The sequence below is a fragment of the Sphaeramia orbicularis genome, chromosome 18 (assembly GCF_902148855.1).
Source record: "Sphaeramia orbicularis chromosome 18, fSphaOr1.1, whole genome shotgun sequence".
NCBI lineage: Eukaryota > Metazoa > Chordata > Actinopteri > Kurtiformes > Apogonidae > Sphaeramia > Sphaeramia orbicularis.
The window spans coordinates 32,951,597-32,978,607 of record NC_043974.1 but is presented as its reverse complement, the minus strand read 5'-3'; the positions used below and the strand labels follow the sequence as shown (position 1 = coordinate 32,978,607).

Here is a 27,011-nt window from a genome sequence, read left to right as displayed (position 1 = left end):
AGGCCCTGAGTTGTTTTTAGAGTGTACTAGCCCAGTGAAAGCAAATAAGTTTCCTTACTTTAGCCAACCAGGAATTGTGCAAGATGAGCAATGGGGAAGAAGATGGGCATTCTGGACTCTTTTCAAATGTCATGTGATGGTAGCCCGCTGCATTAAATAACACTTTGGCAGGAAGTGCTTTTCAATTAAAAATTGCCTGATTACAGTGATTTGAATTCACTCAATATTTCTCTGTGTTGGAATTAAATAAACAGAATGCTTATGTTTTATTTAACTACAATGAGTAGATTTTATTTCAGACATTTTTATTTGAAATTCAATTAAATAAATGCCACAAAATCTACGACACAGTTATATTGAATATATTTTACCTAATACATTAATTAAAATCCACATGACCACAGAATCATTTATTACAGTGATATGACAAAGTTTTCTTGTGGCATTTTACATTAAATTAGATGGAGTCCTCAGGAAACTAAGGTTCTTGTAGCAGCACAACACAGAATGTACACATGTGGGACATACATTCCTGAATGCTGATCAATATCTTAAGACAAGTTGAAAAATGGCAAGAATTACATTTTTCACTGCTGAATCTTAACCCTTATGGGTCTGAGCCTATTTGGCTGTTTTGACTACTTTTGATTTTGTCTTTACATACTATATAAAGAAATATTTACTATATCCATATTTGGTATCTTTTTTTTCAGCATAACTTCATCTATTTCATCTGCCTGTTATTTTTTCACTTTAACCTACTATATCAACAGAAAAGGCCAAAAAACAAAAAATATATAAAATCCGATTTGAAAAATTCATGTAATTTAGTGCATAAATAACACAAAGATGCTTAACGAACCTTTTCAGAGACTTTAAAAGTGAATATTGGTTCCAAATATTAGACATATAAATCAAAATTGTAATCAATTAAAACTATACTCAAAAATTGACATAAAGCATATCTTTACGTATGTGTTTGTCCAGTTTTCAAATGTCTATGGTTTAAAACCACAACCTTTAAAGCCAAAATCTGTGCAAAATGTGGATTCTGTGTCATTTTCTGTCAGGTATTCACACTGCCATGATCTCCTGATGCAAAAAACCTGTCTCTCTTTGAACATGGTCAGATTTTTGAGCTGCATAAGCAAGGCCTTTCGCAATGCGCCATCGCTGCTGAGGAAAAAATCTAGAATTAACAACTTAATTTTTTTTCTTTGTTTTAGTGCAAAAAATAACATTAAATTATGTAAATATTTACATTTCCAAACTATCCTGTAACAATAAAATGTGAATAACCTGAACAAATATGAACAACCTGAAAGTCTAAAGAAAACTAAGCACAATTTTAACTATTTTTCTGCCTGTTCCTCAGTGTTTAGTGTCTTTGTAGATCTGATCCATTATGCACATGGAGAAATGAGAAGTGGAGGCAGAATATTGTTCAAATTGCACTAAATTTTCTTACATTTTTTAATTTAAATTTCAGTTTTTTCTTTTTTTTTTGATAGTTCATAAATGTAAGTATTTTCATAATTTAATGTGTTTTTGTTGTTTGTTTTTTTACACTAAAACAAAGACAGAATTTGGAGTTGTCCATTATTTATAGGTTATTATGTTTTTATTTTTCTGGTCCGGCCAACTGCAGATCAAATTTAGCTGAATATGGAACTGAACTAAAATGAGTTTGACACCCCTGCTTTAAGGTATTAAATGCAGTGGGAACTCTGTATAATAGTAGGTAATGAGTAATATGAGTGTGTGACTAATAGTAGTAGTATAGTAGTAACAAGAAGAAGAACGCTAAATTAACACGAAACAAACACTGCACACTGGATATAACAAACAACACTGCACAAAAAAAACTGCACCAGCCCTGCAAACATGTATGGAGAAGGGTATAAAAAAAAAATAAAAAAAAAAATTACACACATTCCCTTTTTCCTTCACTCCTTTAACCGGGATGGAGAGGGGCTGAAACGCTATAGAGGCTTTGAAACTTAATGAGTGATTCCAACTCATGTAAGGGATAGTAGACAGTTATATTGGCAAAATGTGGCTGAATCGTTTCAGTAAACCGGCAGAGGGAGGAGCGCTAAGGATATTACAAACACTATCACAAACTGAATGAAGTATTACATCACTAGCACTTAGCAACACTGATACGCAAAAAGTTCGACTTTTTTTTCTGTCCTTAAACGCACCTTTTCTACTGCACCTGCACCGTTACTGTACCTGATCAGGATGCTGGGCTTCTCTGCTTAAGGTCATGCACCCGCAACCCGGATAAGCAGGAAAAGATGAATTTAAAGTAAACCTCTGAAGTCTGGTCCCATGCGAAGTGCGCGCTTCTTCTTCTTCTTCGTGTTTTACGGTGGTGGCATCCAGCTTTTGGTGCATTACCGCCCCCCTTTTGCCTCCGGAGTGTGGGTCTGTCAATAGATAACCTTTATCCCCATAAAAACAATAATAAATGCTAAGAAAAAAGAAAAAAAAAAAAAAAAAACTTCACCTATATTCTCATGCATTCAGCCTTCCCTCTGTTTTCCACAATATACCCCCAGTGTCCCTCAGATCCTATCATACCCCTGTGTTCTTTAAAACATCCCTAAGTGCCCTAACCTGTGTTCTCATACCATTTTAATACCCCCTTCAGTGTGAATTCATTTACCCCTGACTCTTTTATCCTCCTCCTCATCTCCTCTAGTGATGTAATGTTCACAAACGAATCGAATCTTTTGAACGGCTCTTTGAAATGAACAATGGGAACCAAGTCTTTGTAAAGAGCCGTTCATTTTTTATTTTTTTTTGTCAAGGAGGGAGTGTTCGATTGCCTGTCAATTTAGCATCATTTATTGTCTTGTTCTGAGGAGAATGGACTCTATGCACAGCCCCCACTACTTCCTCAACTTCAGGTGGCTCCGTTATGTCTTGTCTTCATTATTGGACACCCTGATTAATCCAGGTGTGTCTGCTACTTCTTGTTGTGACTACTGATTAATTAGACACACCTGGGTTAATCAGGGTGTCCAATAATGAAAGACAGAGAATAAAGGAGCCACCTGAAGTTCAGGAAGTAGTGGGGCTGTGCATAGAGTCCATTGTACTACAGTTGTTAAGGTATTTAAGTAATTGCCATGATAAATCGCTTTTGTGTTTTATGCATTTTTTCTGTATGTTTACACTCATTTGTTCTTATTCTGAGTGAAAATGCACTACAGTTGTTAAGGTATTTAAGTAATTGCAGTGATTAATCACTGTTGTGTTTTGTGCAATTTTTTCCAATGTTTACACACATTTATTGTTCTTGTTTTAAGGAGAATAAAATATTTCATAAGAAAATGTTTTATTTTCTTCTTCATTTTTAGGCTACAGGCTAGTCCACATAATGTACTGTGATGTTTTTGGTAAATTCCAGCATTTGCCTAATGTCACTTCTCATGTCATGTATTTAGCCCACACATTTGAACTAACTATTCTTTTTCACGGTAAGATAATATTTACTGCCGCGCCAATTAAACACCTTTTAAAATGTAATGTCAATCATCACATGTAGCCTATTTAGTCATTAAAACATTGGTGTTCAAAAGAATGCAAAAGCATAAAAGATCCAGTCTTTTGAACGGCTCTTTTCAGTGAATAGCTCCTGATTGAACAGCTCCCTTCAAAGCGCCAAAAGTCCCATCACTAATCTCCTCAGTCTGTGTGTCATATTTAGAACACCTTAGTCAAACATGCTCCTCAGACTCCTCCTCCTGACATCCCTCACACAAACCTGTTTGGTGTTTTCCTATTACTTTCATGTTTTATTTAATGCGCAGTGGCCCAGCCTTAATCGTGTCAATCATGTTGTTAATCATATTTCACATGTTGACCTCTGCCTTACTCAGATTAATATGCATTTCTATATTTGCTTCTTCAGAGCTCTCTTCGCCAATTTATCCACCTTTTCATTCCCTCTCACCCCTCCATGTGCTGGCACCCACAAAAAACTTAACCTGTCCCCCCATTTTGTTATTTTTGTAACTGACTTCAGTACTTCAAATAAGATGTCTTGACAGCTGTTTCATCTGAATGATTTCAGGCTCCTCAGAACTGAAGCTGAGTCAGAACACATCAACACGTTATCTTGCTTAGTTTTTTCAATCCATTTCAAAGCACCAGCACTGCCACCATCTCCAGTGTGTAGACCCCTAACTTATCAGATCTTCTTCTGCTTAATTCAATTCCTTTCATTGGTACTGCCACCCCAAATCCTTTTTTTTTTTAATTTATGGAGCCCATAGAGCAGTGGAGGGGTCCCAGTTGATACAGGTAGAAGTTGTGTTTCGTGTAAGATCCACTGTATAATACAGAAATAGAACCCGAGAGCTGGACGTTCAAGTATGTAAAGTTTCACTTTCGTTTTACGCCAGTGTTAGTTACATTAGTCATGGACTGCACCATATATATATATATATATATATATATATATATATATATATATATATATATATATATATATATATATATAATATATATACAGTCGTCCTCAAAATTATTCATACCCCTGCCATTTTTTGTAACTTTTTGTTTTTGTGATGAAATGAATGAGGTTTTGTCAAGTTTGTTTGTGACTTATATGTGATACACAAGTGAGGAAATAAGAACAAATGATACTTGGAGAAATACTTTATTTCAGGAGTATTTTATTAGAGGATTTCCAAAAAACGCCATGTTCAAAATTATTCATACCCTAGGTTTATTAAGTCCAAAGTCTTTTCTTAATAGTCAATAGAGTAGCCTTTTTTCTTGATAATGGTTCCTGTAAGTGTCCATAAGTTCTCTTCTGTCTCCTGTGGGGTTTTGGTCCACTCTTCCTGGACCAAAGCCTCCAGCTGGGTCCGGTTGGATGGTCTCCTACCCATCACTCTGGTCTTTAGCTCCCTCCACAGATCCTCTAAATGATTTAGGTTAGGACTTTGACTGGGTCATGTCCTTGAACCACTACTGCACTACCTTGGTGGTATGCTTGGGGTCAGTGTCCTGCTGGGACATCCAATCAGGACCAGTCTAGAGTTTCTCAGCACTTTCACACTGTCATCCAGGACGTTGATATAATTATGTTAAATTCATGATGCCTTGTAACTTCATGAGGTTTCCAGTGCCACTAGCAGAGAAGCATCCTAGCATTACAGGTTTATAACAATAGCATTATGTTGCCACCAAAATAACCGAGGTATGAAGGTATCACAGAAAAACCATCCAGCCAGTATTGCACAAAGGAGTTCTCCATGGATGCAGACACACGAAGATGGTATGACTCAGGATGAAACATCAGGAGGCTCATCTGGCATTTCCTAGAGCTCTTCTTAACCAAGATCCAGCTTTTGGTCATCAATCCAGTGATTTGATGAAACAAGATGGAGTTGTTTGGCCACATGGATGTTGACTGCATCTGAAGGAGGCAAGGAGAAGAACCCAAGCTGAACACAGCCCCAACCATCAAGCATGGTGGTGGCAACATAATGCTATGGGGTTGCTTTTCTGCTAGTGGCACCGAGAACCTCATCAAGATACAGGGCATCATGAAAAAGGAGGATTATATCAACATACTGGATGACAATGTGGAAGTGTCTGCTGAGAAACTCTTGATTGGTCCTGACTGGACGTCCCAGCAGGACACTGACCCCAAGCATACCATCAAGGTAGTGCAGTAGTGGTTCAAGGACATGACCCAGTCAAAGCTCTGACCTAAATCATATAGAGAATCTGTGGAGGGAGCCAAAGACTAGCGTGATGGGTAGGAAACCATCCAACCGGACCCAGCTGGAGGCTTTGGTCCTGGAAGAGTGGACCAAAACCCACAGGAGACAGAAGAGAACCTGTGGACACTTACAGGAACCATTATCAAGAACAAAGGCTATTCTACTGACTATTAAGAAAAGACACTGGACATACCTTAAACCTAGGGTATGAATAATTTTGAACGTGGCATTTTTTTTGGAAATCCTCTAATAAAATACTCCTGAAATAAAGTATTTCTCCAAGTATCATTTGTTCTTATTTCCTCACTTGTGTATCACACATAAGTCACAAACAAACTTGACAAAACTCATTCATTTCATCACAAAAACAAAAAGTTACAAAAAATGGCAGGGGTATGAATAATTTTGAGGACGGACTGTATATATATATATATATATATATATATATATATATATATATATATATATATATATACAGTCGTCCTCAAAATTATTCATACCCCTGCCATTTTTTGTAACTTTTTGTTTGTATGTATATATACACTCATTCATCCAATAGATGCATCCATGAACCTGTAAAGTGAATGTATTGTTATGTACAGACAGTATTTTGCTCTGAAACAAACATACCTTTAAAGCAAAACTCATTCTCTCATTTATTTTGTTTTGACAAATATGACTTTTTTTTTTACTTAAATCATCGAATGTTCAATATCTACTTACGTTTTTTTGTTTCCTGAAAAAAAAATTACTTTGAATTATTTTAGGAAGGTGATGTTTCCTAGAGTGAATAAATATGATCGTATAAGGTTTTTAAGCCATTGCATACAGTCACATCAGCCCCCAGATGTTAGTCTGGTTTTGTCTGTCTTGTCTGTCATTTCCTGTTTTATTTTGTTAAGTCCTCCTCATTTGTCTTGTCTGGTGTCTTTGCTTCCTGTTCCCATTACTCCCACCTGTGTGATTACCTTTCGCCTGATTTACTGGTACGTGAGCCTGCCTGTTCCTTATGTCCTGTTGCCTTCCCGTTTGCCTCTCCGTGTATGACCTGGTTCGAATACTGACTGTCCTTTGCTTTCCCCTAGTCGGGTTACCGACGCGTGTTACTGGCCCCGGCTGTGAGGTCCAATCTCCAGTCCTGTCTCCGGATCCTGTGAAGAGTCCGGGACTCAGTGTCTTCAAGGATCTGCTTATTTATACTACCAGTGACTTGTCAGTTGATATTGTGTTTAATAAACACTGTGAACTTTTACATCTGTCTCTGGGCCTTGCAATTGGGTTCAGTTTCAGTGCTCTGACCATTACAGGTATTAACACAAAAACTTCTACACATTACATCTTTATTTCCACTTATATAAACTGAACATCAAAAGAAACTTATCACATATTCTATGTGATGCCATTTCACACCATTTTATTAAATATGAAAACAAATTCTTTCTTGTTCTTAAAAAACATTGAATTAACAAACAAAATACAACAAACAACTAAAAAGTGGATGAGTATCCAGAGCATAATGTAAAATATGACAAACGGTAGTTCAACAAAGTTCACATTTAGCAACAAGCAACATTATTAATCCACAGCAAGTCAAAGCTCTCAATCCCATTGAACATCTGTGGGATACTCTTGGTAGATCCGTGTATGCTAGGCATCCAGCACCTGGCAACCACCGGATGCTCATACAGACCCTTCAGGAACATCCCCCAAGACAGGATCAGGAGGTTAATCCAGAGTATGTGCAGAAGGTGCACAGCCTGTGTTAGGGCTCACAGGGTTTGAGCCCCTGCCCCCTTATAGCTCTCTACACAGCCCTGGTAAACACATCAGATCTGATTATTGCATTTATGAGATTACTAACAGTTATCAGATTTTATAGTCATGGAAACAGGCTCAATGACATTATTGCTTCTTTCACATTTTCCTTAGTATTGAAAAAAAAGAAAACTCAAAGACAGTTTACATCACTTGGGGAAATGGTGACCAATAGCTTTTTCCTGCGCCAAACTTAAAAAAATTCCGCCATCCAATTCGAAAGGTCATATGGATCGAAGGCGGGATGGGTAATGGATTGACGGATGGATTGACTGATTGATGGATGGATGGATGGATGGTATGGTGAGTAGAGGGAGGGTGAGAAGCAGCAAGACCCTGTGCTGACAATGACATTTGCTTTTTGACCGCTTTTGGCTTCGGCTCCTTGACCGCCTTTGGCTTTGGGGCTCCTTGACCGCCTTTGGCTTCGGCTCCTTGACCGCCTTGACCGCCTTTGGCTTCGGCTCCTTGACCGCCTTTGGCTTTGGGTCCTTGACCGCCTTTGGCTTCCGACTCCTGACCGCCTTTGGCTTCGGAAGGTCATATGGACCGAAGGTGGATAGGTGAATGGATTGATGGATGGACTGATTGGTTGATGGATAGGTGGATGGATGGTATGGTGAGTAGAGGGAGGGTGAGAAGCAGCAAGACCCTGTGCTGACATGACATTTGCTTTTTGACCGCCTTTGGCTTTGGCTCCTTGACCGCCTTTGGCTTTGGGTCCTTGACCGCCTTTGGCTTCGGCTCCTTGACCGCCTTTGGCTTCGGAAGGTCATATGGATCGAAGGCGGGATAGGTGAATGGATTGATGGATGGATTGATTGATTGATGGATGGTGGATGGATGGTATGGTGAGTAGAGGGAGGGTGAGAAGCAGCAAGACCCTGTGCTGACAATGACATTTGCTTTTTGACCGCCTTTGGCTTTGGCTCCTTGACCGCCTTTGGTTTTGGCTCCTTGACTGCCTTTGGCTTTGGGTCCTTGACGGCCTTTGGCTCCGGCTCATTGACCGCCTTTGGCTCCGGAAGGTCATATGGATCGAAGGCGGGATAGGTGAATGGATTGATGGATGGATTGATTGGTTGATGGATGGATGGATGGATGGTATGGTGAGTAGAGGGGAGGGTGAGAAGCAGCAAGACCCTGTGCTGACAATGACATTTGCTTTTTGACGCCTTTGGCTTTGGCTCCTTGACCGCCTTTGGTTTTGGCTCCTTGACTGCCTTTGGCTTTGGGTCCTTGACGGCCTTTGGCTCCGGCTCATTGACCGCCTTTGGCTCCGGAAGGTCATATGGATCAAAGGCGGGATAGGTGAATGGATAGGTGAATGGATTGATGGATGATTGATTGATTGATGGATGGATGGATGGATGGTATTGTGAGTAGAGGGAGGGTGAGAAGCTGCAAGACCCTGTGCTGACAATGACATTTGCTTTTTGACCGCTTTTGGCTTCGGCTCCTTGACCGCTTTTGGCTTCGGCTCCTTGACAGCCTTTGGCTTCGGCTCCTTGACCGCCTTTGGCTTCGGCTCCTTGACCGCCTTTGGCTCCTTGTCTACTTTTACCCTCTTAGCAGCTGGTCTTTTAGGATTTTCCACTGCCCTTTTCCTTTTGACTGGTTTTTTATCATCCTTCTTCACTGATGGTCCCATACCTCCGTTAGAAGATGTTGAAGTTTCTTGGGTTGGCACAGACAGAGACCTGGTATTATTCAACTCTATGTCCTGTAAATCTGGGTAAGTCATTTTAATCTCTTCATCCGTCTGTAGGAGGTTGAGGAACTCTTTGCAGGTGTTCTCTCCTTTATCCATGATCTTATCTACCAGCCGAATAACATGCCCTTCATTAGTTTCTTTGCAAATGTTTTGAGGTTTTTGTAGTCTCTCAGTGTGATCAGATTTTTTTCAAGAACTTTGTCAAGGATCAGCTGGCGGTCCGCTGACAGGATGCTTTGTATCGCTGTTTTCTTGCTTTGCACAGCGTCTGTGGCAGACATGCTGATTCTGAGAAAAGAAAAGAACAACAAATTGTACGGAGAGGTGTACATATTCATAGGGAAAATAGGGACAATGAATTTTTTCAAATTGGATGACTTTCTATATTTAATATAGAAATTATTATCAGTTATATTATGAACGGTGGTGACAAGAAATTCATAATTATAATAGCCTATTTAAGGAGACTAACAAAAGTTAATGTTGGTAGAATATAGGTTTAACCCTCAAAACTCCTAAACAGCAGCCAGTGACCACAAGCGCATACTGATCTAAAATTTAGAAAAACATTCATTTGGAAGTAATCACTAAAACAAAATCCACCACGGCTGACAGTGATGGGGGGGACTCAATTCCTTGTCAGTTTGGTTGCAACTTCTGAGGAGTCGATGTCTCTGCTTTGATCTCCCTGTATTCTGCCTTTGAAAGAAAATCAGTGCTGTGTTTTGTGTTTTTCCTCCATTCACTTGATTCTATCTTACTCTTTTGTTTTGTGGGTTCGATGAATTTTTCTTTGCCATCCTTTAGATAGTTGGAGGGTTGTGAGGGTTTCTTCCCAAAACACTATTTAGAATCTGTTCTTGGCTCATATGTGTAGTTTTTTTGTGAGTTTACCTTTGTTTTGTCCAAAACCTTGACTTTGTGTATGGCAAACATAACACTCCCACTCCTCAAATACATAAAAGAAGGCATCATGTGATTGTCAGTTCCTTTTCTATAGAATGCAGAATTCCATTTTGTCCACTGAGTAATGGTCCATCCCAGCCGCTTCTATGACAAAGTTTTCTTGTGGCATTTTACATTAAATTAGATGGAGTCCTCAGGAAACTAAGGTTCCAGTAGCAGCACAACACAGAATGTATACATGTAAGACAGACACTCCTAATAAAAACCTTAAGATCAGTTGAAAAATGGCAAGAATTTACATTTTTCACTTTTGGATCTTAACCCTTAGGGGTCTGAGCCTATTTTGGCTGTTTTTGATTTTGCCTTTATATACTAGCTATATAAAGAAATATTTACTATACCCATATTCAGTATCTTTTTTTCAGCACAACTTCATCTATTTCATCTGCTTATTATTTTTTCCACTTTAACAAACTATATCAACACAAAAGGTCAAAAAACACACAAAAAAATATAAAATCCAATTTGAAAAATGTATATAATTTATTGCAGAAATAACACAAAGATGCTTAACAAACCTTTTCAAAGACTTTAAAAGTGAATATTGGTTCCAAATATTAGGTATATAAAATCAAATTGTATTAAATTAAAACTATGCTCAAATATTTGACATAAAGCATATCTTTACATAGGTGTTTTCTCCCGTTTTCATATATGTCTATGGTTTAAGATCACAGCCTTTAAAAGCCAAAATTTGTGCAAAATGTGGATTCGGTGTCATTTTCTGTCAGGTATTCACACTGCCATGATCTCCTGATCCAAAAACCTTTCTCTCTTTGAACGTGGTCAGATTTTTGAGCTGCATAAGCGAGGACTCTTGCAATGTGCCTTCGCTGCTGAGGTTGGACGCAGTAAGACAGTCATTTTGAGTCCTTGGATTTTTCTTCCAGTTTGATATCTACTTTAACAATAATCTGTTCCTAATTTCAATATCAATTTTCAGTTTGGAATGGGTGGAACCAGTAGACTAATGTTACTTTCAATGCAGCTTGGGGATTTTCCAGACACATTTAAAAATAACAAGTTTATGGCAACGTAACTTAAGACCTAATAAATCAAATTTAACACATTTAAAGACTTTAAGGTATTAAATGCAGATTTGTAAATTCAAGACTTTTTAAGACCCTGTGGGAACCCTGTATATAAGTAATAATAAGTAATATGCTAATAATTAATATGAGTATCTAAGTAATAGTAGTAGTATAATAATAACAAGAGGAAGAAACTAAATAACACGAAACAAACACTGCACACTGGATACAACAAACAACACTGCATAACATAAACTGCACCAGCACTGCAAACATGTATGGTGGAGGATTAAAACCATAGTCACTTTCACCTTTCTCTTTCACCCCTTAACTGGGAGGGGAGGGGCGTGAACAGACATATACATGAAGACGCCGCATTAGCTGTTGAGGGATGTGCCTATGGCACCGCCATCTTGATACAGTGCATACAGAGGTGGAAGTGTATGTACATCTATGGAGGTAAGAGGTACACCACAATCTCAATTTAGAATTATTCACTGAATTTTTGGATCGATATCCAACGGTATGATTTGTTAAACCATCACAAATGTAGGTATGATACAGGAGGCTTGGATGTTTTACTACCAATACAAATTCTACATATTTCCCAACAGACTAGCTCCTTCAAACTGTCAGATGCCGGACTTCTGCCGCTTATGGCTGTTCAACGAGTGGAACACAACACGAGATCTGGTGGAATCAGTTTTCACAGGTAAGATGTAAGTAAGGAATAAATGTGAGTGAGCAGGTTGGTCGATAGCATGGGTGTTTTTAGCCCATTTTTGGGGGAGCTGAAGCGCCCCTAAATTGATTCCCAGCACCCCTAAATATTTTAAGGTTGCTGAAATTTTCTTTTTTCTTGTTTACTTTATGTCCATTCTTAACATGCTACAAAAATGTCAAAACATATACAGTACATGGTTCAAACGTAATATTTTAACAACAAAAATACAGCACCCCCCCACCCATCTTGTCCTCAATAATGGTTTGATCCACTCCATCCCTCCTCCCCTTCCCTGACTCAGACTCTGGGCTCCACCTGTACAGAGCAGTGCACAGGCACCGCCTTCTGGAGTTGGGATACAGTAGTGGTGGAAGTACCTGGTGTAAACCAGGACATTTGTTTACTTCTATTACTAATACCAACACATTATTATCATTGCCAGTCCCTATTTTTGCTGCAATGAAATGTAGATAACTGTTTATGCTGTTAGGTGGGAGTTAGCTGATTTTTTTCTAGCTAGGAAATGTTCCATGTGGTTCAGCCAACCTCTGTCCTCTGTTTGAATGGAACTGAGAGAAGCTGCTGTTGTGTCTGTGCATGTGTTCAGATTAAAAACAAGGTGCTACTGTCTTTATCTGACTGGCTAACTGACTGGATACCCATTAACTCCTGTGTGTGTGTGTGTGTGTGTGTGTGTGTGTGTGTGTGTGTGTGTGTGTGTGTGTGCGTGTGCGCAGACAGGAACATGCGATTATTATTTGTATTTTTTTCAAAAAAAAAAAAGCCAGATTCAGGTAAGAGTGTAAGAACAATAGGCCCTTTCCACTGCAGGAAGTTTTGCAGGAACCTTCTGTATTACCCTGAACTTTCAAAGTTCCTGGTGCGTTTCCACCGAAAATACCCGGGTAAATGACTTTCCCCGGCCCCGAATTTATCCCGAAGAAGTTCCTTGTAGGGAGGTAATACTTTCCAGATTACCAGGAACTTTAAGGGATGGGGCTGTGTGCTGCAGAAGGCTTAGTGGAGTACTAGACTCACAGCATTTCCGCATTCTGTTCACCGCCAATATTTAACTCATTTAATTTCCTCAAGCTTTGTATTTTAATAATTCAGAAAATGGACCGAAAGAGAAGCTACAACAAGTGGACGGAAGACGAGGAAATTCAGACGGACTTTGAATCGCCGACACGAAACGAGCGAGTAAAGCTGTCAGAGCCAAATATAAGACACAAGCCTAAAGAAATATGAGAAAAGCCGCAGAACTTTATGCAGGATTAAAGAATCTAAAGGACCACAACGGTCGCAGTGGATCTGACTATCGAACAAACCAATGGTATGTATATCAGAAATATTCCCTGTTTAGTTTGGTTCCATGCTTTAACAGAAGTCAGCGGCATCAGCTGTTTAGACAACAGTGAAGTCCGGTTAACCTAATACTAACTGGTCAACAGTCTGACACTAACCTAAATCTGAGAACTGGATGTATTTGTGTTGTCGCTGTGAGCTGAACACTGATTTATTCTTTATGTTTTGTGATTTCCACTTGAAACGGACTGGATGGACTCGCCTCTTTTTCCGAACCTGCGGCTTGTTTGTGTCCTGGTCCATCATCTACTGCTGTTTACAACAGCCCAGGTCAGACATTAGACATGTCACATCACACTGGTAGGAATCTGTCATCATGTGTTCTGTTATTCATTTTAACATTTTTATTACTTTTCCTGCAGGAAAGCGAAAAAGGGACCGGGACCATGGAGTTCCAGACCGGCTGTCCTGGACTAGCTGGACCAGACCCTGGTCCAAAAGCCTGAAACTTCACAATGTTTATTTCCCTTTTAATCTCAAGGCACCTTTGTTTTGTTTCAATTTTTAATTTAAAAAAAAATCCTATCCTAATACTGTCTGTTCACTTACAAGGCATCAAAATATGAGTGGAGTATAAGTACTTTTATAAGTAATATGCAGTCAAATAAGTGCAGGCATTTGAGTAGTAAATCTGTCTGACTTTAGGTTGAACCTGGACTATATCTATAAAACAATAGAAATGAAACAGATCCATCACATAAAGTTAGATGTGATTTCGTTTAAGGAATGAGAAGTTGAAAATACATGTTCTACCATTTTTAAATACAAATTAAGGATATGTAATGATGGTTAACTTCATTTACAATGTATTCCAGATGGATTCATTATTTCAACAACCAGTAAAATGTTAAATCCAAACTGTCCACTTGAAGTACTGTGTCATTTTATTGTGCTAGAGGTTCGTTTGTGAATGTACATGAACTGGACTACAGTTCTATTACTGCTCCCTCATACATCATCAACCTGATTTGATAAATTACCTGAACTTTCGGGTGCAGTGGAAACACAGTTACCAGGAACTCTTTTACCCAAAAAGTTCCTGGTAATAAATTCCTGGTAATAAAGTTCCTGGGCCTTTTGGTGGGAAAGGGCCTAATTTGTGTAACCTCATTTTCCACAGCAACCAAATATTCAATTACAATGATGTTATAAATTGAATAAATGTACCAGTTTATATCTCTTATTAGATATAAAACACATTGTTTGGTTATTTGCCTTTTGGTTAAAGCACAAAGAGAGAGGGGAGCAGAGAGATGCTTAACATATACACTGGTCTACAATTTTTTTAGAAATTATCTGCCTCATAGATTAAATGTGCTAAATGTTACGTATTTAATCAGATTATTGGAAAACAAATGACAAAAGTGCTGGTTTGCTGATGTTTTGACAGTATGTGATAAAGTGTTATTCCACATATATATTGGTTTATGTACATTTATACAACAGATTTATAAATGTTCCACTGATAGAACCTGTAAAGTGAATGTATTGTCATGTGCAGACAGTGTTTTGAAGTGGATCTGGTAGCTCTGAGACTAATATTCCTCTGGAGTTAAACCCATTCTCTCGTAGATGTATATGTTGAGGAGCTGCTGTATCAAAATGGAGGCTTGCCTTCCACAGGAAATTAGGGTTTAGGGTATATTTCTTTTATGATTCCAGTCCATTCCTCTTTTACTGTGGCTCAGTATTTAAATAACTTGTATCAGATTTGATGGTTTTGTCACAGAGTTTCTCATACCCAAAAAAAAATGTTATGCTTTTCTTTCACAAATGTGGGAACAATGGTCCCAAAATTGTGCTAGAATGCACAAAACAGTGAAATTTGCCTGGCCAGCCAGCACTCTGGGTGCTCAGCACCCCTAAACTTCTGATCCTAGAATCGCCCCTGTCAGTAAAAAGACAGGGTAAGGGGGCAGGAGTATATAAATTGAACTTCATCTCGCTCCTTTTCGAATGTCTTCTTTTTTATATCGACTTCTCTTGTTGTATTGGTTTGAAATGTTTATATATTTGAAATAATCAAACTTGTGCCTAACAGTTCTCTTTCAGGGGTTTTATCTTCCATAGGCCTGGTTAATGAAAGGCAGCTCTTGTAAATATTCTTGTAAATTTGTAAATATATTTCTATCTTTATGTTCTTGCACTTATCTTAAATATTTCAAAGTTAAAATAATAACAATAATAATAATAGTAATATTAATAATATGGCAGTGATAATAGCAGTATTAATTATGACTGATAATAATATAATAGCATATTATCTATGATAGTGATAATAGTATTTTGATAATAATAATAATAATAATAATAATAATAATAATCAAATGCCAATTCCCTTAAAGCAATTTAAAATAATGACCTGAACACACCCTTGACATTTTCTGAGTTCTTTTTGTTCTATTTATGTCTGTATCTGTCTGTCTATCTATCCTCCATGTCTAACGTTTGAAACAAACAACCTGCGTAAATATGTTGACAATTGAGTGATTTATGATCACTTTAATAGTGCAAACACCTGTTTCCTCTATAGATTTAATGCAGAGTAGTAGCAAGTTGCACTGTACCAAGATGGCCGCCCTGTAGGCACGTGACTCCAATAGGCAGCGGCAGCCGATGCGGCGTCTAGTATATATGTCTATGGCTGTGAAGGATATGATCCCTCAGACTACCCATCTGCACAGTGTATCACACCTGTACTGCCATCCTATGCCGCATTTCCACTATGTGGTACCGACTTGACTCGACCTTTTTGCATTTCCATTACGAAAAGAACCTAGAATCTGGTACCCGGTACTAGTTTTTTGGTATCACCTCCGCTGAGGCGGTTGGCTCTTTCGTATACGGTCGTTATGTTCCAGATCTCATCTACGCATACACATTGTAATCTGTCAGAATCTGTCTCATCTACGCATGTGCACTGCATATCTGTCAGAATATGTCAGAATGGTGGCTAGTACGAAGCAGAAGAAAAGAACAGGGAGGAATATATTCATGCGAACAGTTGCGATAAGTGCACATTCACTGTATTCTTTCACATTATAACTTTTCACAGTATTCTACAGAAAGGGTAAGGCCATTTCTGGCTACTCTGACAACATTTAATGAACGTAAAGTAAATGAGCTGTTTCACCAATCCCATGCTGCAGTTACAGGTCCTGATTGAATCGGGAGAGCCCAGGGAATTCCCTGACTGACAACTGCCCCGCCCCCGACTTGCACTGAATGCTTATATGACAGGCTGCATGGTTGCTTGCTTCAAAATATTTAAATTAATAAAGCTGAAATGTGAAAGAATACAATGAATGTGCACTTCTGGCTACTGTTCACATGAATATATTCCTGCCTGTTCGTTTCTTCCGCTTCGTACTAGCCGCCATTCTGTCATATTCTGACAGATATGCAGTGCACATGCGTAGATGAGACAAATTCTGACAGATTACAATGTGCATGCGTAGATGAGATCTGGAACAATACGACTGTATACGAAAGGGCCAACCGCTCAGCCGAGGTTCAAAGACTGGGAACCAGATACTAAAACGTGATATGTGGCTGGGGCAAGATGGCGGACTGAGCAGACGCACGGTTAAAAGCACTTCCTTAAGTTCCTCAAAAGTATTAGTTAAGAGATAATTCCTCTGACAAAAAACTATAGGGTTACGACGGTAACATGCCCAAACAGGATATGGAGAAGAAGAAAAACGATAAAGATACGACTTTCAATTCAAATAAAATAGATGTAAAACAAGGTAGCAATATGAAAATGTGGCATTAGCCGACGACCATGACTACACGATGGAAGCTACTACCGCCGGAGCAGATAAACGGGGTTTTCAGGAGGTTTATGATTCTCCGGTAAGCACCACCAACTAAAAGTTTCTAGATACGTAATGGGGAAAACCAAACAAAGAATCTGCGTTTGAGATGATACTGACAGCCTTTAACACCCTAGCCTCAAGATTTGATAAGTAAGAAAAAAAGCTGGAGGACATGGAGTCGCAGATTAAAGTTAACAATACGATGACTGGCAGCCTGGCTACGGCGCTGGAGTTAACGCAGAAGAAGTCAAAGAATGCAAAAGTAAACTGATGGAGCTGGAAAAGAAAGTGACTATTCTAGAAAAAGAAAACACAGTCCTGAAAGAAAGATCTGGTGAACATGACAGATACAGCAGAGGGTGGAATCTGAGAGTGAAAGGCATGAAAGAGACAGAAAATGAAAACACAAGAGAGGAGGTGCTAAACCTACTTAAGAAGATTGCACCCGCATGGGCACAGAAGATGGATGATATTGTAGGACACAGTCCACCGGCTGGGAAGGAAGGAGGAGAAGAGAATACCACCAGGTGATCATCCAGTTCATCAAGCAGCACCACAGAGATGGGATATGGAGGTTAACGAAGGAGTCGGATGCATGTAAAGAGGCTGGTGTTCGCTTCTCTGAAGATCTAAGTATGGCAGATAAGCAGGCCACGGAGGCTCTGTGGCCGCAGATTCAAGATGCCAGGAAAGCCAGGACTGAAGGCATATTTCCGCGGCCCTTCAGTTTCATAATGGGAAACAGTCTGAAACGGTTCTGAAAAACTGAACACTGACATGTAACCTAACAGGATAAATTAATGGACAGTTACTGGAGGGGTAAGAACTTTTTTTCAGAGAACTTCAAAGTTAAATACACATATTAAGAGGTTGGCTATTATCTTTATAACTAAGTCTTATTAAGGAAAAGTTCAGAGTATTTCTGTTTCTTTATATATGTCTTTTCTAAGTCAGAGATTTCTTTTTTATCTTTAAATACAAGAGATCTAAAGGACAATGTAAAACGCAAAGCTACTATTTAGCTTACTGGCCGACAGGCCGTAAGCTATTGTCGTCATGCGGCGTCCGGCATTGTTGTCTGTCGTCCGTTACAAAACTTTCAATCTCTTCTCTGAAACTACAATTCCAATGGACTTCAAACTTGGTATACAGCTTCTTTATGATGATGTCAACAAAAGTTAGTGAAATTATTTGGATCCGGATGTGATTCTGGATTTGTGCGACCTTTGAAAATTTCCCCATTATAAGAGATAGGAAGTGGATAGATGCAATAACTTCAGCAAATATAAATGATATCAAGTTGAAATTTCTACAGTCAGCCCTGATGGGGAGATGACCAAAACATAATGTCCACATGCTGATCAGGATCTTCTTCTGGATCCGGGGACTTACGGAAAATTTAACATGGGCTTTTATGGGGAAAAAATTTCAATCGTCTTCTTCTCCGAAACTCCAGTTCTGATTAACTTCAAACTTGGTATACAGCTTCTTTATGATGATGTCAACACAAGGTATTGAAATTATTTCCATCCGGATCTGATTCTGGATTTGGTGTGACTTTGAAAAATTTTCCCATTATAACAGATAGGAAGTGGATTGATACAATAAATCAGTAAGTATCAATGATATCAAGTTGGAATTTGAATTTTTTTACAGATCTGATTGGAATATGACCAAAACATGGCTATTTCTGTAACAGAATAAATACACATAACTGGGAGATAGTAAATGGCATTTGGATACATTTCCCAAAGCTTTTAATTGGCCGGTAAGATATAGGGCCATTGGTCCTATTTTTTCTCATGGGAGCAATAGATCTGGAGGTGTGGCTATTGTTTTCATAGATTTCCTGGAGAAATTGTTACGTCAAAGAGTGATAAAGATGGTCACTGGATTGTTGTGGTAGTAAATTGAGAGGGAATGTTTGCAGTTCTGATTAATATCTATGGACATAATAATACTGGTCAAAATAGATTATTATTAGACTCTATCACAGAAAATATTGAAGAATATAGAATATGTATGGAACAGAATTTACTTTAATGGGAGGGGACTTTAATTTAGCACCAGATGATTGGTTTGACAGATGTCCATCCATGTACAATGATTATCACTATAATGCTATATTGAAGAATTCCATAGACAGGAATTATCTTATTGACATTTGGAGAGAGAAAAAACCCGAATAGCAGACATATTTCTTGGATCAAACCTAATAGGCGATCACGATCTAGAATAGATTTTTGGCTGACATCCCCTGAATATAAATTCTGTATCAAAGGTGTCAATATCTGCTGCCCCCTGACAGACCATTGTGTAATTGATATTACTCTGAAAGCTGGAAACAATTCAAATTTCAAGAAAAAAAATATTGGAAAATTTAATGCTGATTTATTGAATGTAGAGGATTTTGTACAGAAAGTAAAGGATCTGTTAGAGCCATAATGCCAAATTAGTGTGAAATAATTGAAATTTGTAAGGTACAATGTTTAAGTTGAGTGTTCAAAAGAAATAACTGTTACCTAATTTGTAGTGTTAATCTTGTTTAATGTGCTTGGTTATGAACATATGCATTGTATTATCTGTTAAAAACAGTAAGATGCATCAGCCAGTGGGGGGGGTCAGAGCGCAATAGTCTTTGACTGTGACTACATGGCTTGACTGATCTCCTGTAACAGATGAAAGATTCTATGCTTTTTGTAACATTTTTGTTGTAATGTGAGTCATTTTTCTTCAGTAAATAGTTCAAACTTTCAAAGAAATCTTGTGTCAGTGACTCTAGCTCAAGAACTGGACACAAAACAGAGTTTTAAGAAACTGCATCTACAGGATCTGTTGACAGAAATTAAAAATGATACTGATTTAGACACTTATTGTAGAAAATGGGAATATTTCAAATATAAGGTCAGAAATTTATTCATTAAATGTGGTAAATCCAGACAAAAAATGCAAAGAGAAAGTGAACGTAAATTATTTCAAAAAATTAATGAATGTTGTAGAAAACTTGAAGTATCAGATGAAGATAAGGCAAAAATGTTCTGTTTACAAACTAAAGTAGATAACTTATACATTCAAAAGGCACAGGGTGTGTATGTTACAGCCAGAGCTAAATGGATAGAGCAAGGAGGAAGAAATTCATATTTTTTTGGACTTGAAAAGAGAAGACAAGAAAGAAATAAAATAGATCTTTTGATGATCAATGATAGAGAATGCTCTGACACAAAATTAATATCTGAAGAAATTCACCTATTTTATTCTAATCTATACTCATCAGCACATACCGGAGTAGATTCATTTTCTTTTTGGAGAAAATTAAACAAAACATTCCTAAAATTGACTTGACGTTTAAAACATTATGTGATTCTGAGATCCAAATAAAAGAATTGGATGCAGCTATAAAGCAAATGTCAACAGGAAAGGCACCTGGTCAAGATGGTTTGACCTCAAATTTTTGTAAGTTTTTCTGGGAAGATTTAAAAGAACTATTGTTTAATGCACTGAAGGAATGCATTGAAAAGAATGATTTAATGCCAACTTTGAAACAAGGTGTTATTACTCTATTACCCAAACCTGGTAAATACAAAAGGTACATTGATAATTTGAGACCAATAAGTTTATTAAATGTTGATTACAAATTGTTTACTCTTATTTTTGCTAATAGGTTGAAAACAGACATAGGACAGATAGTAAGTGAAACTTAATCTGGATTTATTAAAGACAGGTCTATACATAATAATATTAGGTTGGGTCTGGATTTAAGAGACCATAATTATTTGATAGAAGATAAAGGCTTTATTTTATTTTTAGATTTTTACAAAGCCTTTAACTCAGTCGAGCATTCTTTTATAATGAAATCCTTAGAGTATTTTGGCTTTGGTGAAAATTTATTAAAGTAATTAATTTAATGTACAAGGATATTAATAGTTCAGTCTCGCTCCCTCAAGGAACTACTAGGAGATTTGAGGTTAGAAGAGGAATCCAACAAGGCTGCTCCTGCTCTCCTTTATTATTTATTTTAGTTGCAGAATTATTAGCTATTTTTCTTAAAAACAGCCCAGACATTGAGCCTTTAAATGTATTAGGCCCTCATTTGACCATAACTCAGCTAGCTGATGATACCACACTCTTCCTCAAGAGGGCAGAGCAGATCCCTTTGGTAATTGATAAAATAGGTGTTTTTTCTAAAGCATTTGGATTATGTTTAAACTTAAATAAAATGTGAGTTAATTTCAATACATGTTTATCAACCAATTGATCTGTATGGAATTCCAGTAAAAAATGAAGTGAAATATTCAGGAGTGACCATTACAAAGGATTATAAAACCAGAGAAGAATTAAATATTATGTGTGTCATAAAGAAAAGTAAATCTATATTGAATTCCTGGTTACAAAGAGATACATATATATCAATTTTTGGTAGGATTTTGATAACTAAAATTGAAGCACTTTCTAGATTTACATATCCAGCTTTCTCTCTACCCATTCCTGATCATTTAATTAAATTAATCAAATAAATCTGAATTTTACTTGGAAAAATAAACATCATTATCTGAGAAAAAGGGATGTGGTAAAATCATTAGATGAAGGAGGTCTAATTGTGATTGACTATGAAGCAATGAATGGCATGATCAAACTCAAATTGTGGCAACAGTTTTTAAAAAGTGTGGATGTTTTTTGGTTTCATATTCCTTCTAAAATATTTGAGAAATGCGGTGGAATAGATTTTCTGTTAAGATGTGATTTTTGTATTACCAAGCTACCAGTGAAGTTGTCCAAGTTCCATCAACAGGTCCTCCTGTATTGGAAACTAATTTATAATCATAACTTTACTCCACATTCTGTTCCTATATGGAATAATAGATGGATCTTGTCCAGAAGAAAATCTTTGTTTTATAATGACTGGGTGGAGGCAGGTATCTGGTCCATTCTGCATCTAATGGATCCCAGAGGGAATTTTCTGGAATATGATGTTTTTGTTCACAAATTTAATATACAGTGTAGTAAAAAACATTACTCAGTGGTGATCAAAACGATTCCACAAGGCATGGTCAAAGGAAAGTTGCTTTATGACAACAGAATACCCAGGATCTCGTCACTCTATAGATGATATTAATTTTATGGGAGAAAAATGTACAAATTCATGTGTGGTGCCCTCACATGTAATCTTTTCCCCTTACCATTAAAACGGAAAAATGTATTAAAAGATTATCCTAAAGAAATTTCAGTCAGGATTAGAACCAAATACCTGATTCTACCCATACCCCCAAAAGCCAAAGAAACTCATTTTAAAACACAAAATGATATTTAACCTTGCAATGACTTTATGAGACAAAGATTTAACACTGAGAAAAATAATTGTGTTTTTTGTGAATTTGAAATTGAATCTTTAGAACATTTATTTCTTGACTGCTCATAAACCAGGACATTTTGGACAGCATTTCAAGACTGGACATCTGAGAAGGACACTCAATCGCCTTAACTGGAGTATAAAGACATTAAATTCAGAGTTATAATGAAAAACAAAAAAACAAGAAATTATGTGTAACACTTTATTTTTATGACTAAACAATTTATACACAGATGTAGATTTATGAACCCCCCCCCCCGACGTTCTTAATTTACTTAATGAAATATCAAACTTCAAAAAAACATTGAAACATATTAAAAACCAAACAAGTCTCTGATTGTGTATGAAAATTTAAATGTATTGATTCTGATTCGACCTCTGACTTTATTTTTTTAGTCATTTAATTTTATAATGTTTTTACAGTTATTGTTCAGATAAGTTTGATGTTGTTGCTCTGTCTGAGAAAAAAAAGTCTTTTTTCTATGGAATTCGTTTGAATGTATGACCAGATTTTGATTAATAAGTTGAAAAAAAAAACAAAAAAAACGTGACATGTAAACACTGCAGAACACTGAGCTGACTCTGTGACCCGCCTTTTTGCAAAAAACAGATGCGGATGTTGACAGTAATATAACGGTAGGTTAATCCATGTGATGAGAGCCTGAAAACCACACCACAGTCAGTCCATTTTCAGTCTTTGGTGGCCGACGTAAAAATTCAGCATGAGCTTAACGAGACAACACGTAACGAATGACTTTATCAGCAACTCTGAGCAGGACACACGGAAGTAAGGCACGGCATCACTATGACATCCAGGTACTGTAAAATCTGTAGTTTCCTGTGATGGAAACAGTCTCCAGGGAATAGGACCTGGTACCCGAGTCCAGTCGAGCCGGTTCCATGTAGTGGAAACGCGGCATTAGAGGCGTTGAAACTTAGTGAGTGATTCGGACTAATTTAAGGGATAGTAGACAATAATATTAGCAAAATGCGGCCTAATCGATTCTGTTAGAGGGAGGGGGCCGTAAGGATACTAACACACTATCACAAACTGAATTAAATGTTAGATCACTTTATTACAAGCACTTAGCAGCACTATTACACAAAAAGTTCGAGGTTTTTTCTGTCCTTAAACGCACCTTTTTCTACTGCACCGTTACTGTACCTGACCAGGATGCTGGGCTTCTCTGTTTAAAGGTGATGCACCCGCAACCCAGATAAGCAGGAAAAGATGAGTTTAATGTGTTCCTTACCAACAGAGATATCCAGATGATTCCACTGCGAAAGTTTGTGACCGCCCCCGAAGTCTGTTCCCCTGCGGCGTGCACTCACCTGAAACCAGCGCCTCAAAGTTGATCATGTCAGTACGACAAAATTATGTTTTGATTGGATCTCATCTTAAAATTAGGCGGGGTTATCATAAGTCCCGTATGTAAAGTTTCACTTTCGTTTCACGCCAGCATTACCTACGTTAGTCATGGACCACATCTTATCTATCTATCTATCTATCTATGTATGTGTGTGTGTGTGTGTGTGTGTGTGTGTGTGTGTGTGTGTGTGTGTGTGTGTGTATATATACACATTCATCCAATAGATGCATCCATAAACCTGTAAAGTGAATGTATTATTAGGTACAGATATTGTTTTGCTTTTAAACAAACATACCCTTGAAGCAAAACTCATTCTCTCATTTTCTCTCATTTATTTTGTTTTGACAAAAATGACTTTTTTACTTAAATCATCAAATGTTCAATATGTGGTTACGTTTTTTCTGTTTCCTGAAAATCTGGGGAAAAAAATTACTTTGTGAATTATTTTAGGAAGGTGATGTTTCCTATAGTGAATAAAATATGATCTTATAAGGTTTTCAAACCATTGCATTCTGGTTTTAAATACGTCTTAGCTTTGGTTATGACTAAGTCTCAGTTTAAGTGGTCTCACAATAACACTTAGCATTATTTGTAATAAAATAAAAGTTAACGTTCCATAAATCATCAATTTATTCACAAATAACTATGACGGTGACAATATATACACATTCACTAAGGTACAAAATGCATTTCAGCTGGTGTCAAGGATAACATCTCATTAAAAAGTATAAAAACAGTCCTCAAATGGAATCTTTACACTCATGCATCTTCATTTATCTTACATTCACAGAGACAACCTCCCTCGGTTTCATGGAGACTCAGTGAGTCCTTTCCTCAGACCATGAACGTTCCACAGCCATTTCAGACTTTCTGAGCTGATTTGCGGTCGATCACCGGACCGGTCCTACCGGGACCATCGGAGCAGGTATCTGCTGGCCAGCTGCAGGTTCCACTGGTACTTGGACAGGATCTTCACACATTCCTCTTTGGAACAGAGACTCAGCGAGTACAGCTGCTCCACTGAGGAACAAAACCCACACAAAGGGATGGAGATACTGAGACCAGGGAATTTACATGAAAGACACATTAAAAACGCGACATGTAGAGTAATTGTATTGTCCTCTGTAGTGGAGTTTCAGAGCCCAGGCCCGGACTGTCTAATCGGGAGGACCGGGACAATTCCCGGTGGGCCGGTATAATATTTAGGCCGCGAGGGCTGGAGTTCACTTTGAATATGTATTTAATATTTTATTTATTTATTTTTTGGGGGCCGGTGTTCAGTCATAGCGCTGAGTTGATCACGTAATCTGCAGCCGCTGTTCCTGGGCCCCACTCCCTCTACTAGCAAACTGTTTGTTTTCTTCCTCTTTTTCTGCGGACACACCATGACCTGGCGTAACATGTCATTGCATACGGTTCGTAGCTCTTTACTGTAGCTGTGGAGCATATACCATCTGTGTTCTGTAGGCTGTCGATGGTCAGCTGTGTTTACTCTTTGAAACATGGATAATAGAAAGAGCAAGGGTGGCACAGAGAAGGCAAGAATTAAAAAGAGGAAAGCTCTGAAGCAAACGCAGCCAAATGTGACAAAATCTGCAACTTTTTCACAAAAACGACCTCCCGGTTTGAAACAACTAATGAGGACAATGAAACGGGTTAAACCACCTTTCAAGTTAGTTAATTATCGAGTCAGTGAATTGTGTGGCATTGTGGCGTGGAACATAACGTTATGTCATTTAAATAATAGTATGATGCGAGGCCACTGAACTGGAAAACTTTGTCTTGTAGCTCCTCAGAGTCAGAAAGCAGATCCAGCAGCAGACACCAGCCATGAGCCCACAAGTCCAGAGTGGGCAGGTAGGACTGCTCATAGAGGGAAGATGATTAGAATAAATAGGCTACAATGAAGAGTATGGTGTAGGCCTGTTCAGTATGAAAGGTGCTCTGAGATGCTCCAGGATTCAGCACTACATGAATGAAACTGACACCAAGGCTTTGCAAATAGAAGATTTGTGCTGAGAATTCTGAGCATTTTTAAAATGTGCTTTAGTGTCAGAAGCAGAGCCAGGAGCCAGTAGTGATGAGGGGATTGTTCCTGTCAGGATGGAAGGAAAAGGTGAGCTGTTGGAACAGACTGTGTGAACACTAAAACCACTTTCTAACCCAAACCATAGTCCTGACCATTTTATTTTTTATTATTAAAAGTGAGACAGTAAATACACAAAGCCCACAATTGAAGGCAATAGCATAAAGTAATATTAATAAGCCTGCATATTTTGCCAGTGTAAATATCTTAATTGGTTAAGTAAGTCAAAATGTGTGTAGATATTATTTTTATTGTGATACAGGTGCAGGTGAGTCTAGGAAAACTGGAGGAAGTGTGAAAGGGAGAGCAGAGTCTACTGATGACAGAGGAGCAGCTCAGCAGCACAACCCTGAACCACTAGGCACAAATGAGACAGATGAAGATGAGTCTGTTGTTAGCTTTGATTGCTTTGCTCGCCCTCAGTCACAGGACATACATTTTTTTCTTATCATCCTCGTCAAACCCCTATATAACTATACCAAAGTTTTCAGTAGCAAAGATGGAACAAACCGCAAGTTAAGTTGTGATGGAAATCTTTTTGTTGCAGAGGATACAAAAATGATAGAGTTATTAAGAAAGTGAAGCAGGCTTTATTTTTTGTATTATTTTTTTATTTAATATTTTTATGTATTCTTTTATTTCTATTTCAAACATTTTAAAGGTTTGAAAAATGTTAACACTTATAAGAACAAAAATATAGATTCTGCTATTGTTGTGTTGTGAGGAATAATAATGTTGGAGATGTTGATGTGCACTCACTGTTGAAATAAATCCACATTGTGAAGTAACCTTTGCTTGCACTGAATTGGAAATATTTTAGAAAATACACTGAAATACAAGGCTTTGCAGAACAGTGTGTAGACCTAACATGTAAGGTTATAATTCCATAATTTTAATAATAATTGGTCGTGATCTAAAGTGGGCCGGTCTGAGGTATTAAACTCCAGGGCTGAAAATGAGTCTCAGTCCGGCCCTGTCTGGGTCTCGGGGTCATCAGCCTCAGCAGAGGCGCCCATACAGCCCTGTAC

At 37.8% G+C, this 27,011-nt stretch overlaps 1 protein-coding gene across 1 annotated transcript in view; it reads right to left on the bottom strand.

The window, feature by feature from the left end:
* Window positions 1–9,380: 9,380 nt before the first annotated feature.
* The window catches only part of LOC115438340 (uncharacterized), a 37,866-nt gene continuing 20,235 nt past the window's right edge, over window positions 9,381–27,011 (bottom strand). The window contains exons 6-8 of the mRNA XM_030161915.1: window positions 23,663–23,666; window positions 22,632–22,645; window positions 9,381–9,564 (exon numbers count right to left, since the gene is read on the bottom strand). Coding sequence (XP_030017775.1) covers window positions 9,381–9,564; window positions 22,632–22,645; window positions 23,663–23,666 — 202 coding nt within the window. The remainder of the gene's footprint in view (window positions 9,565–22,631; window positions 22,646–23,662; window positions 23,667–27,011) is intronic.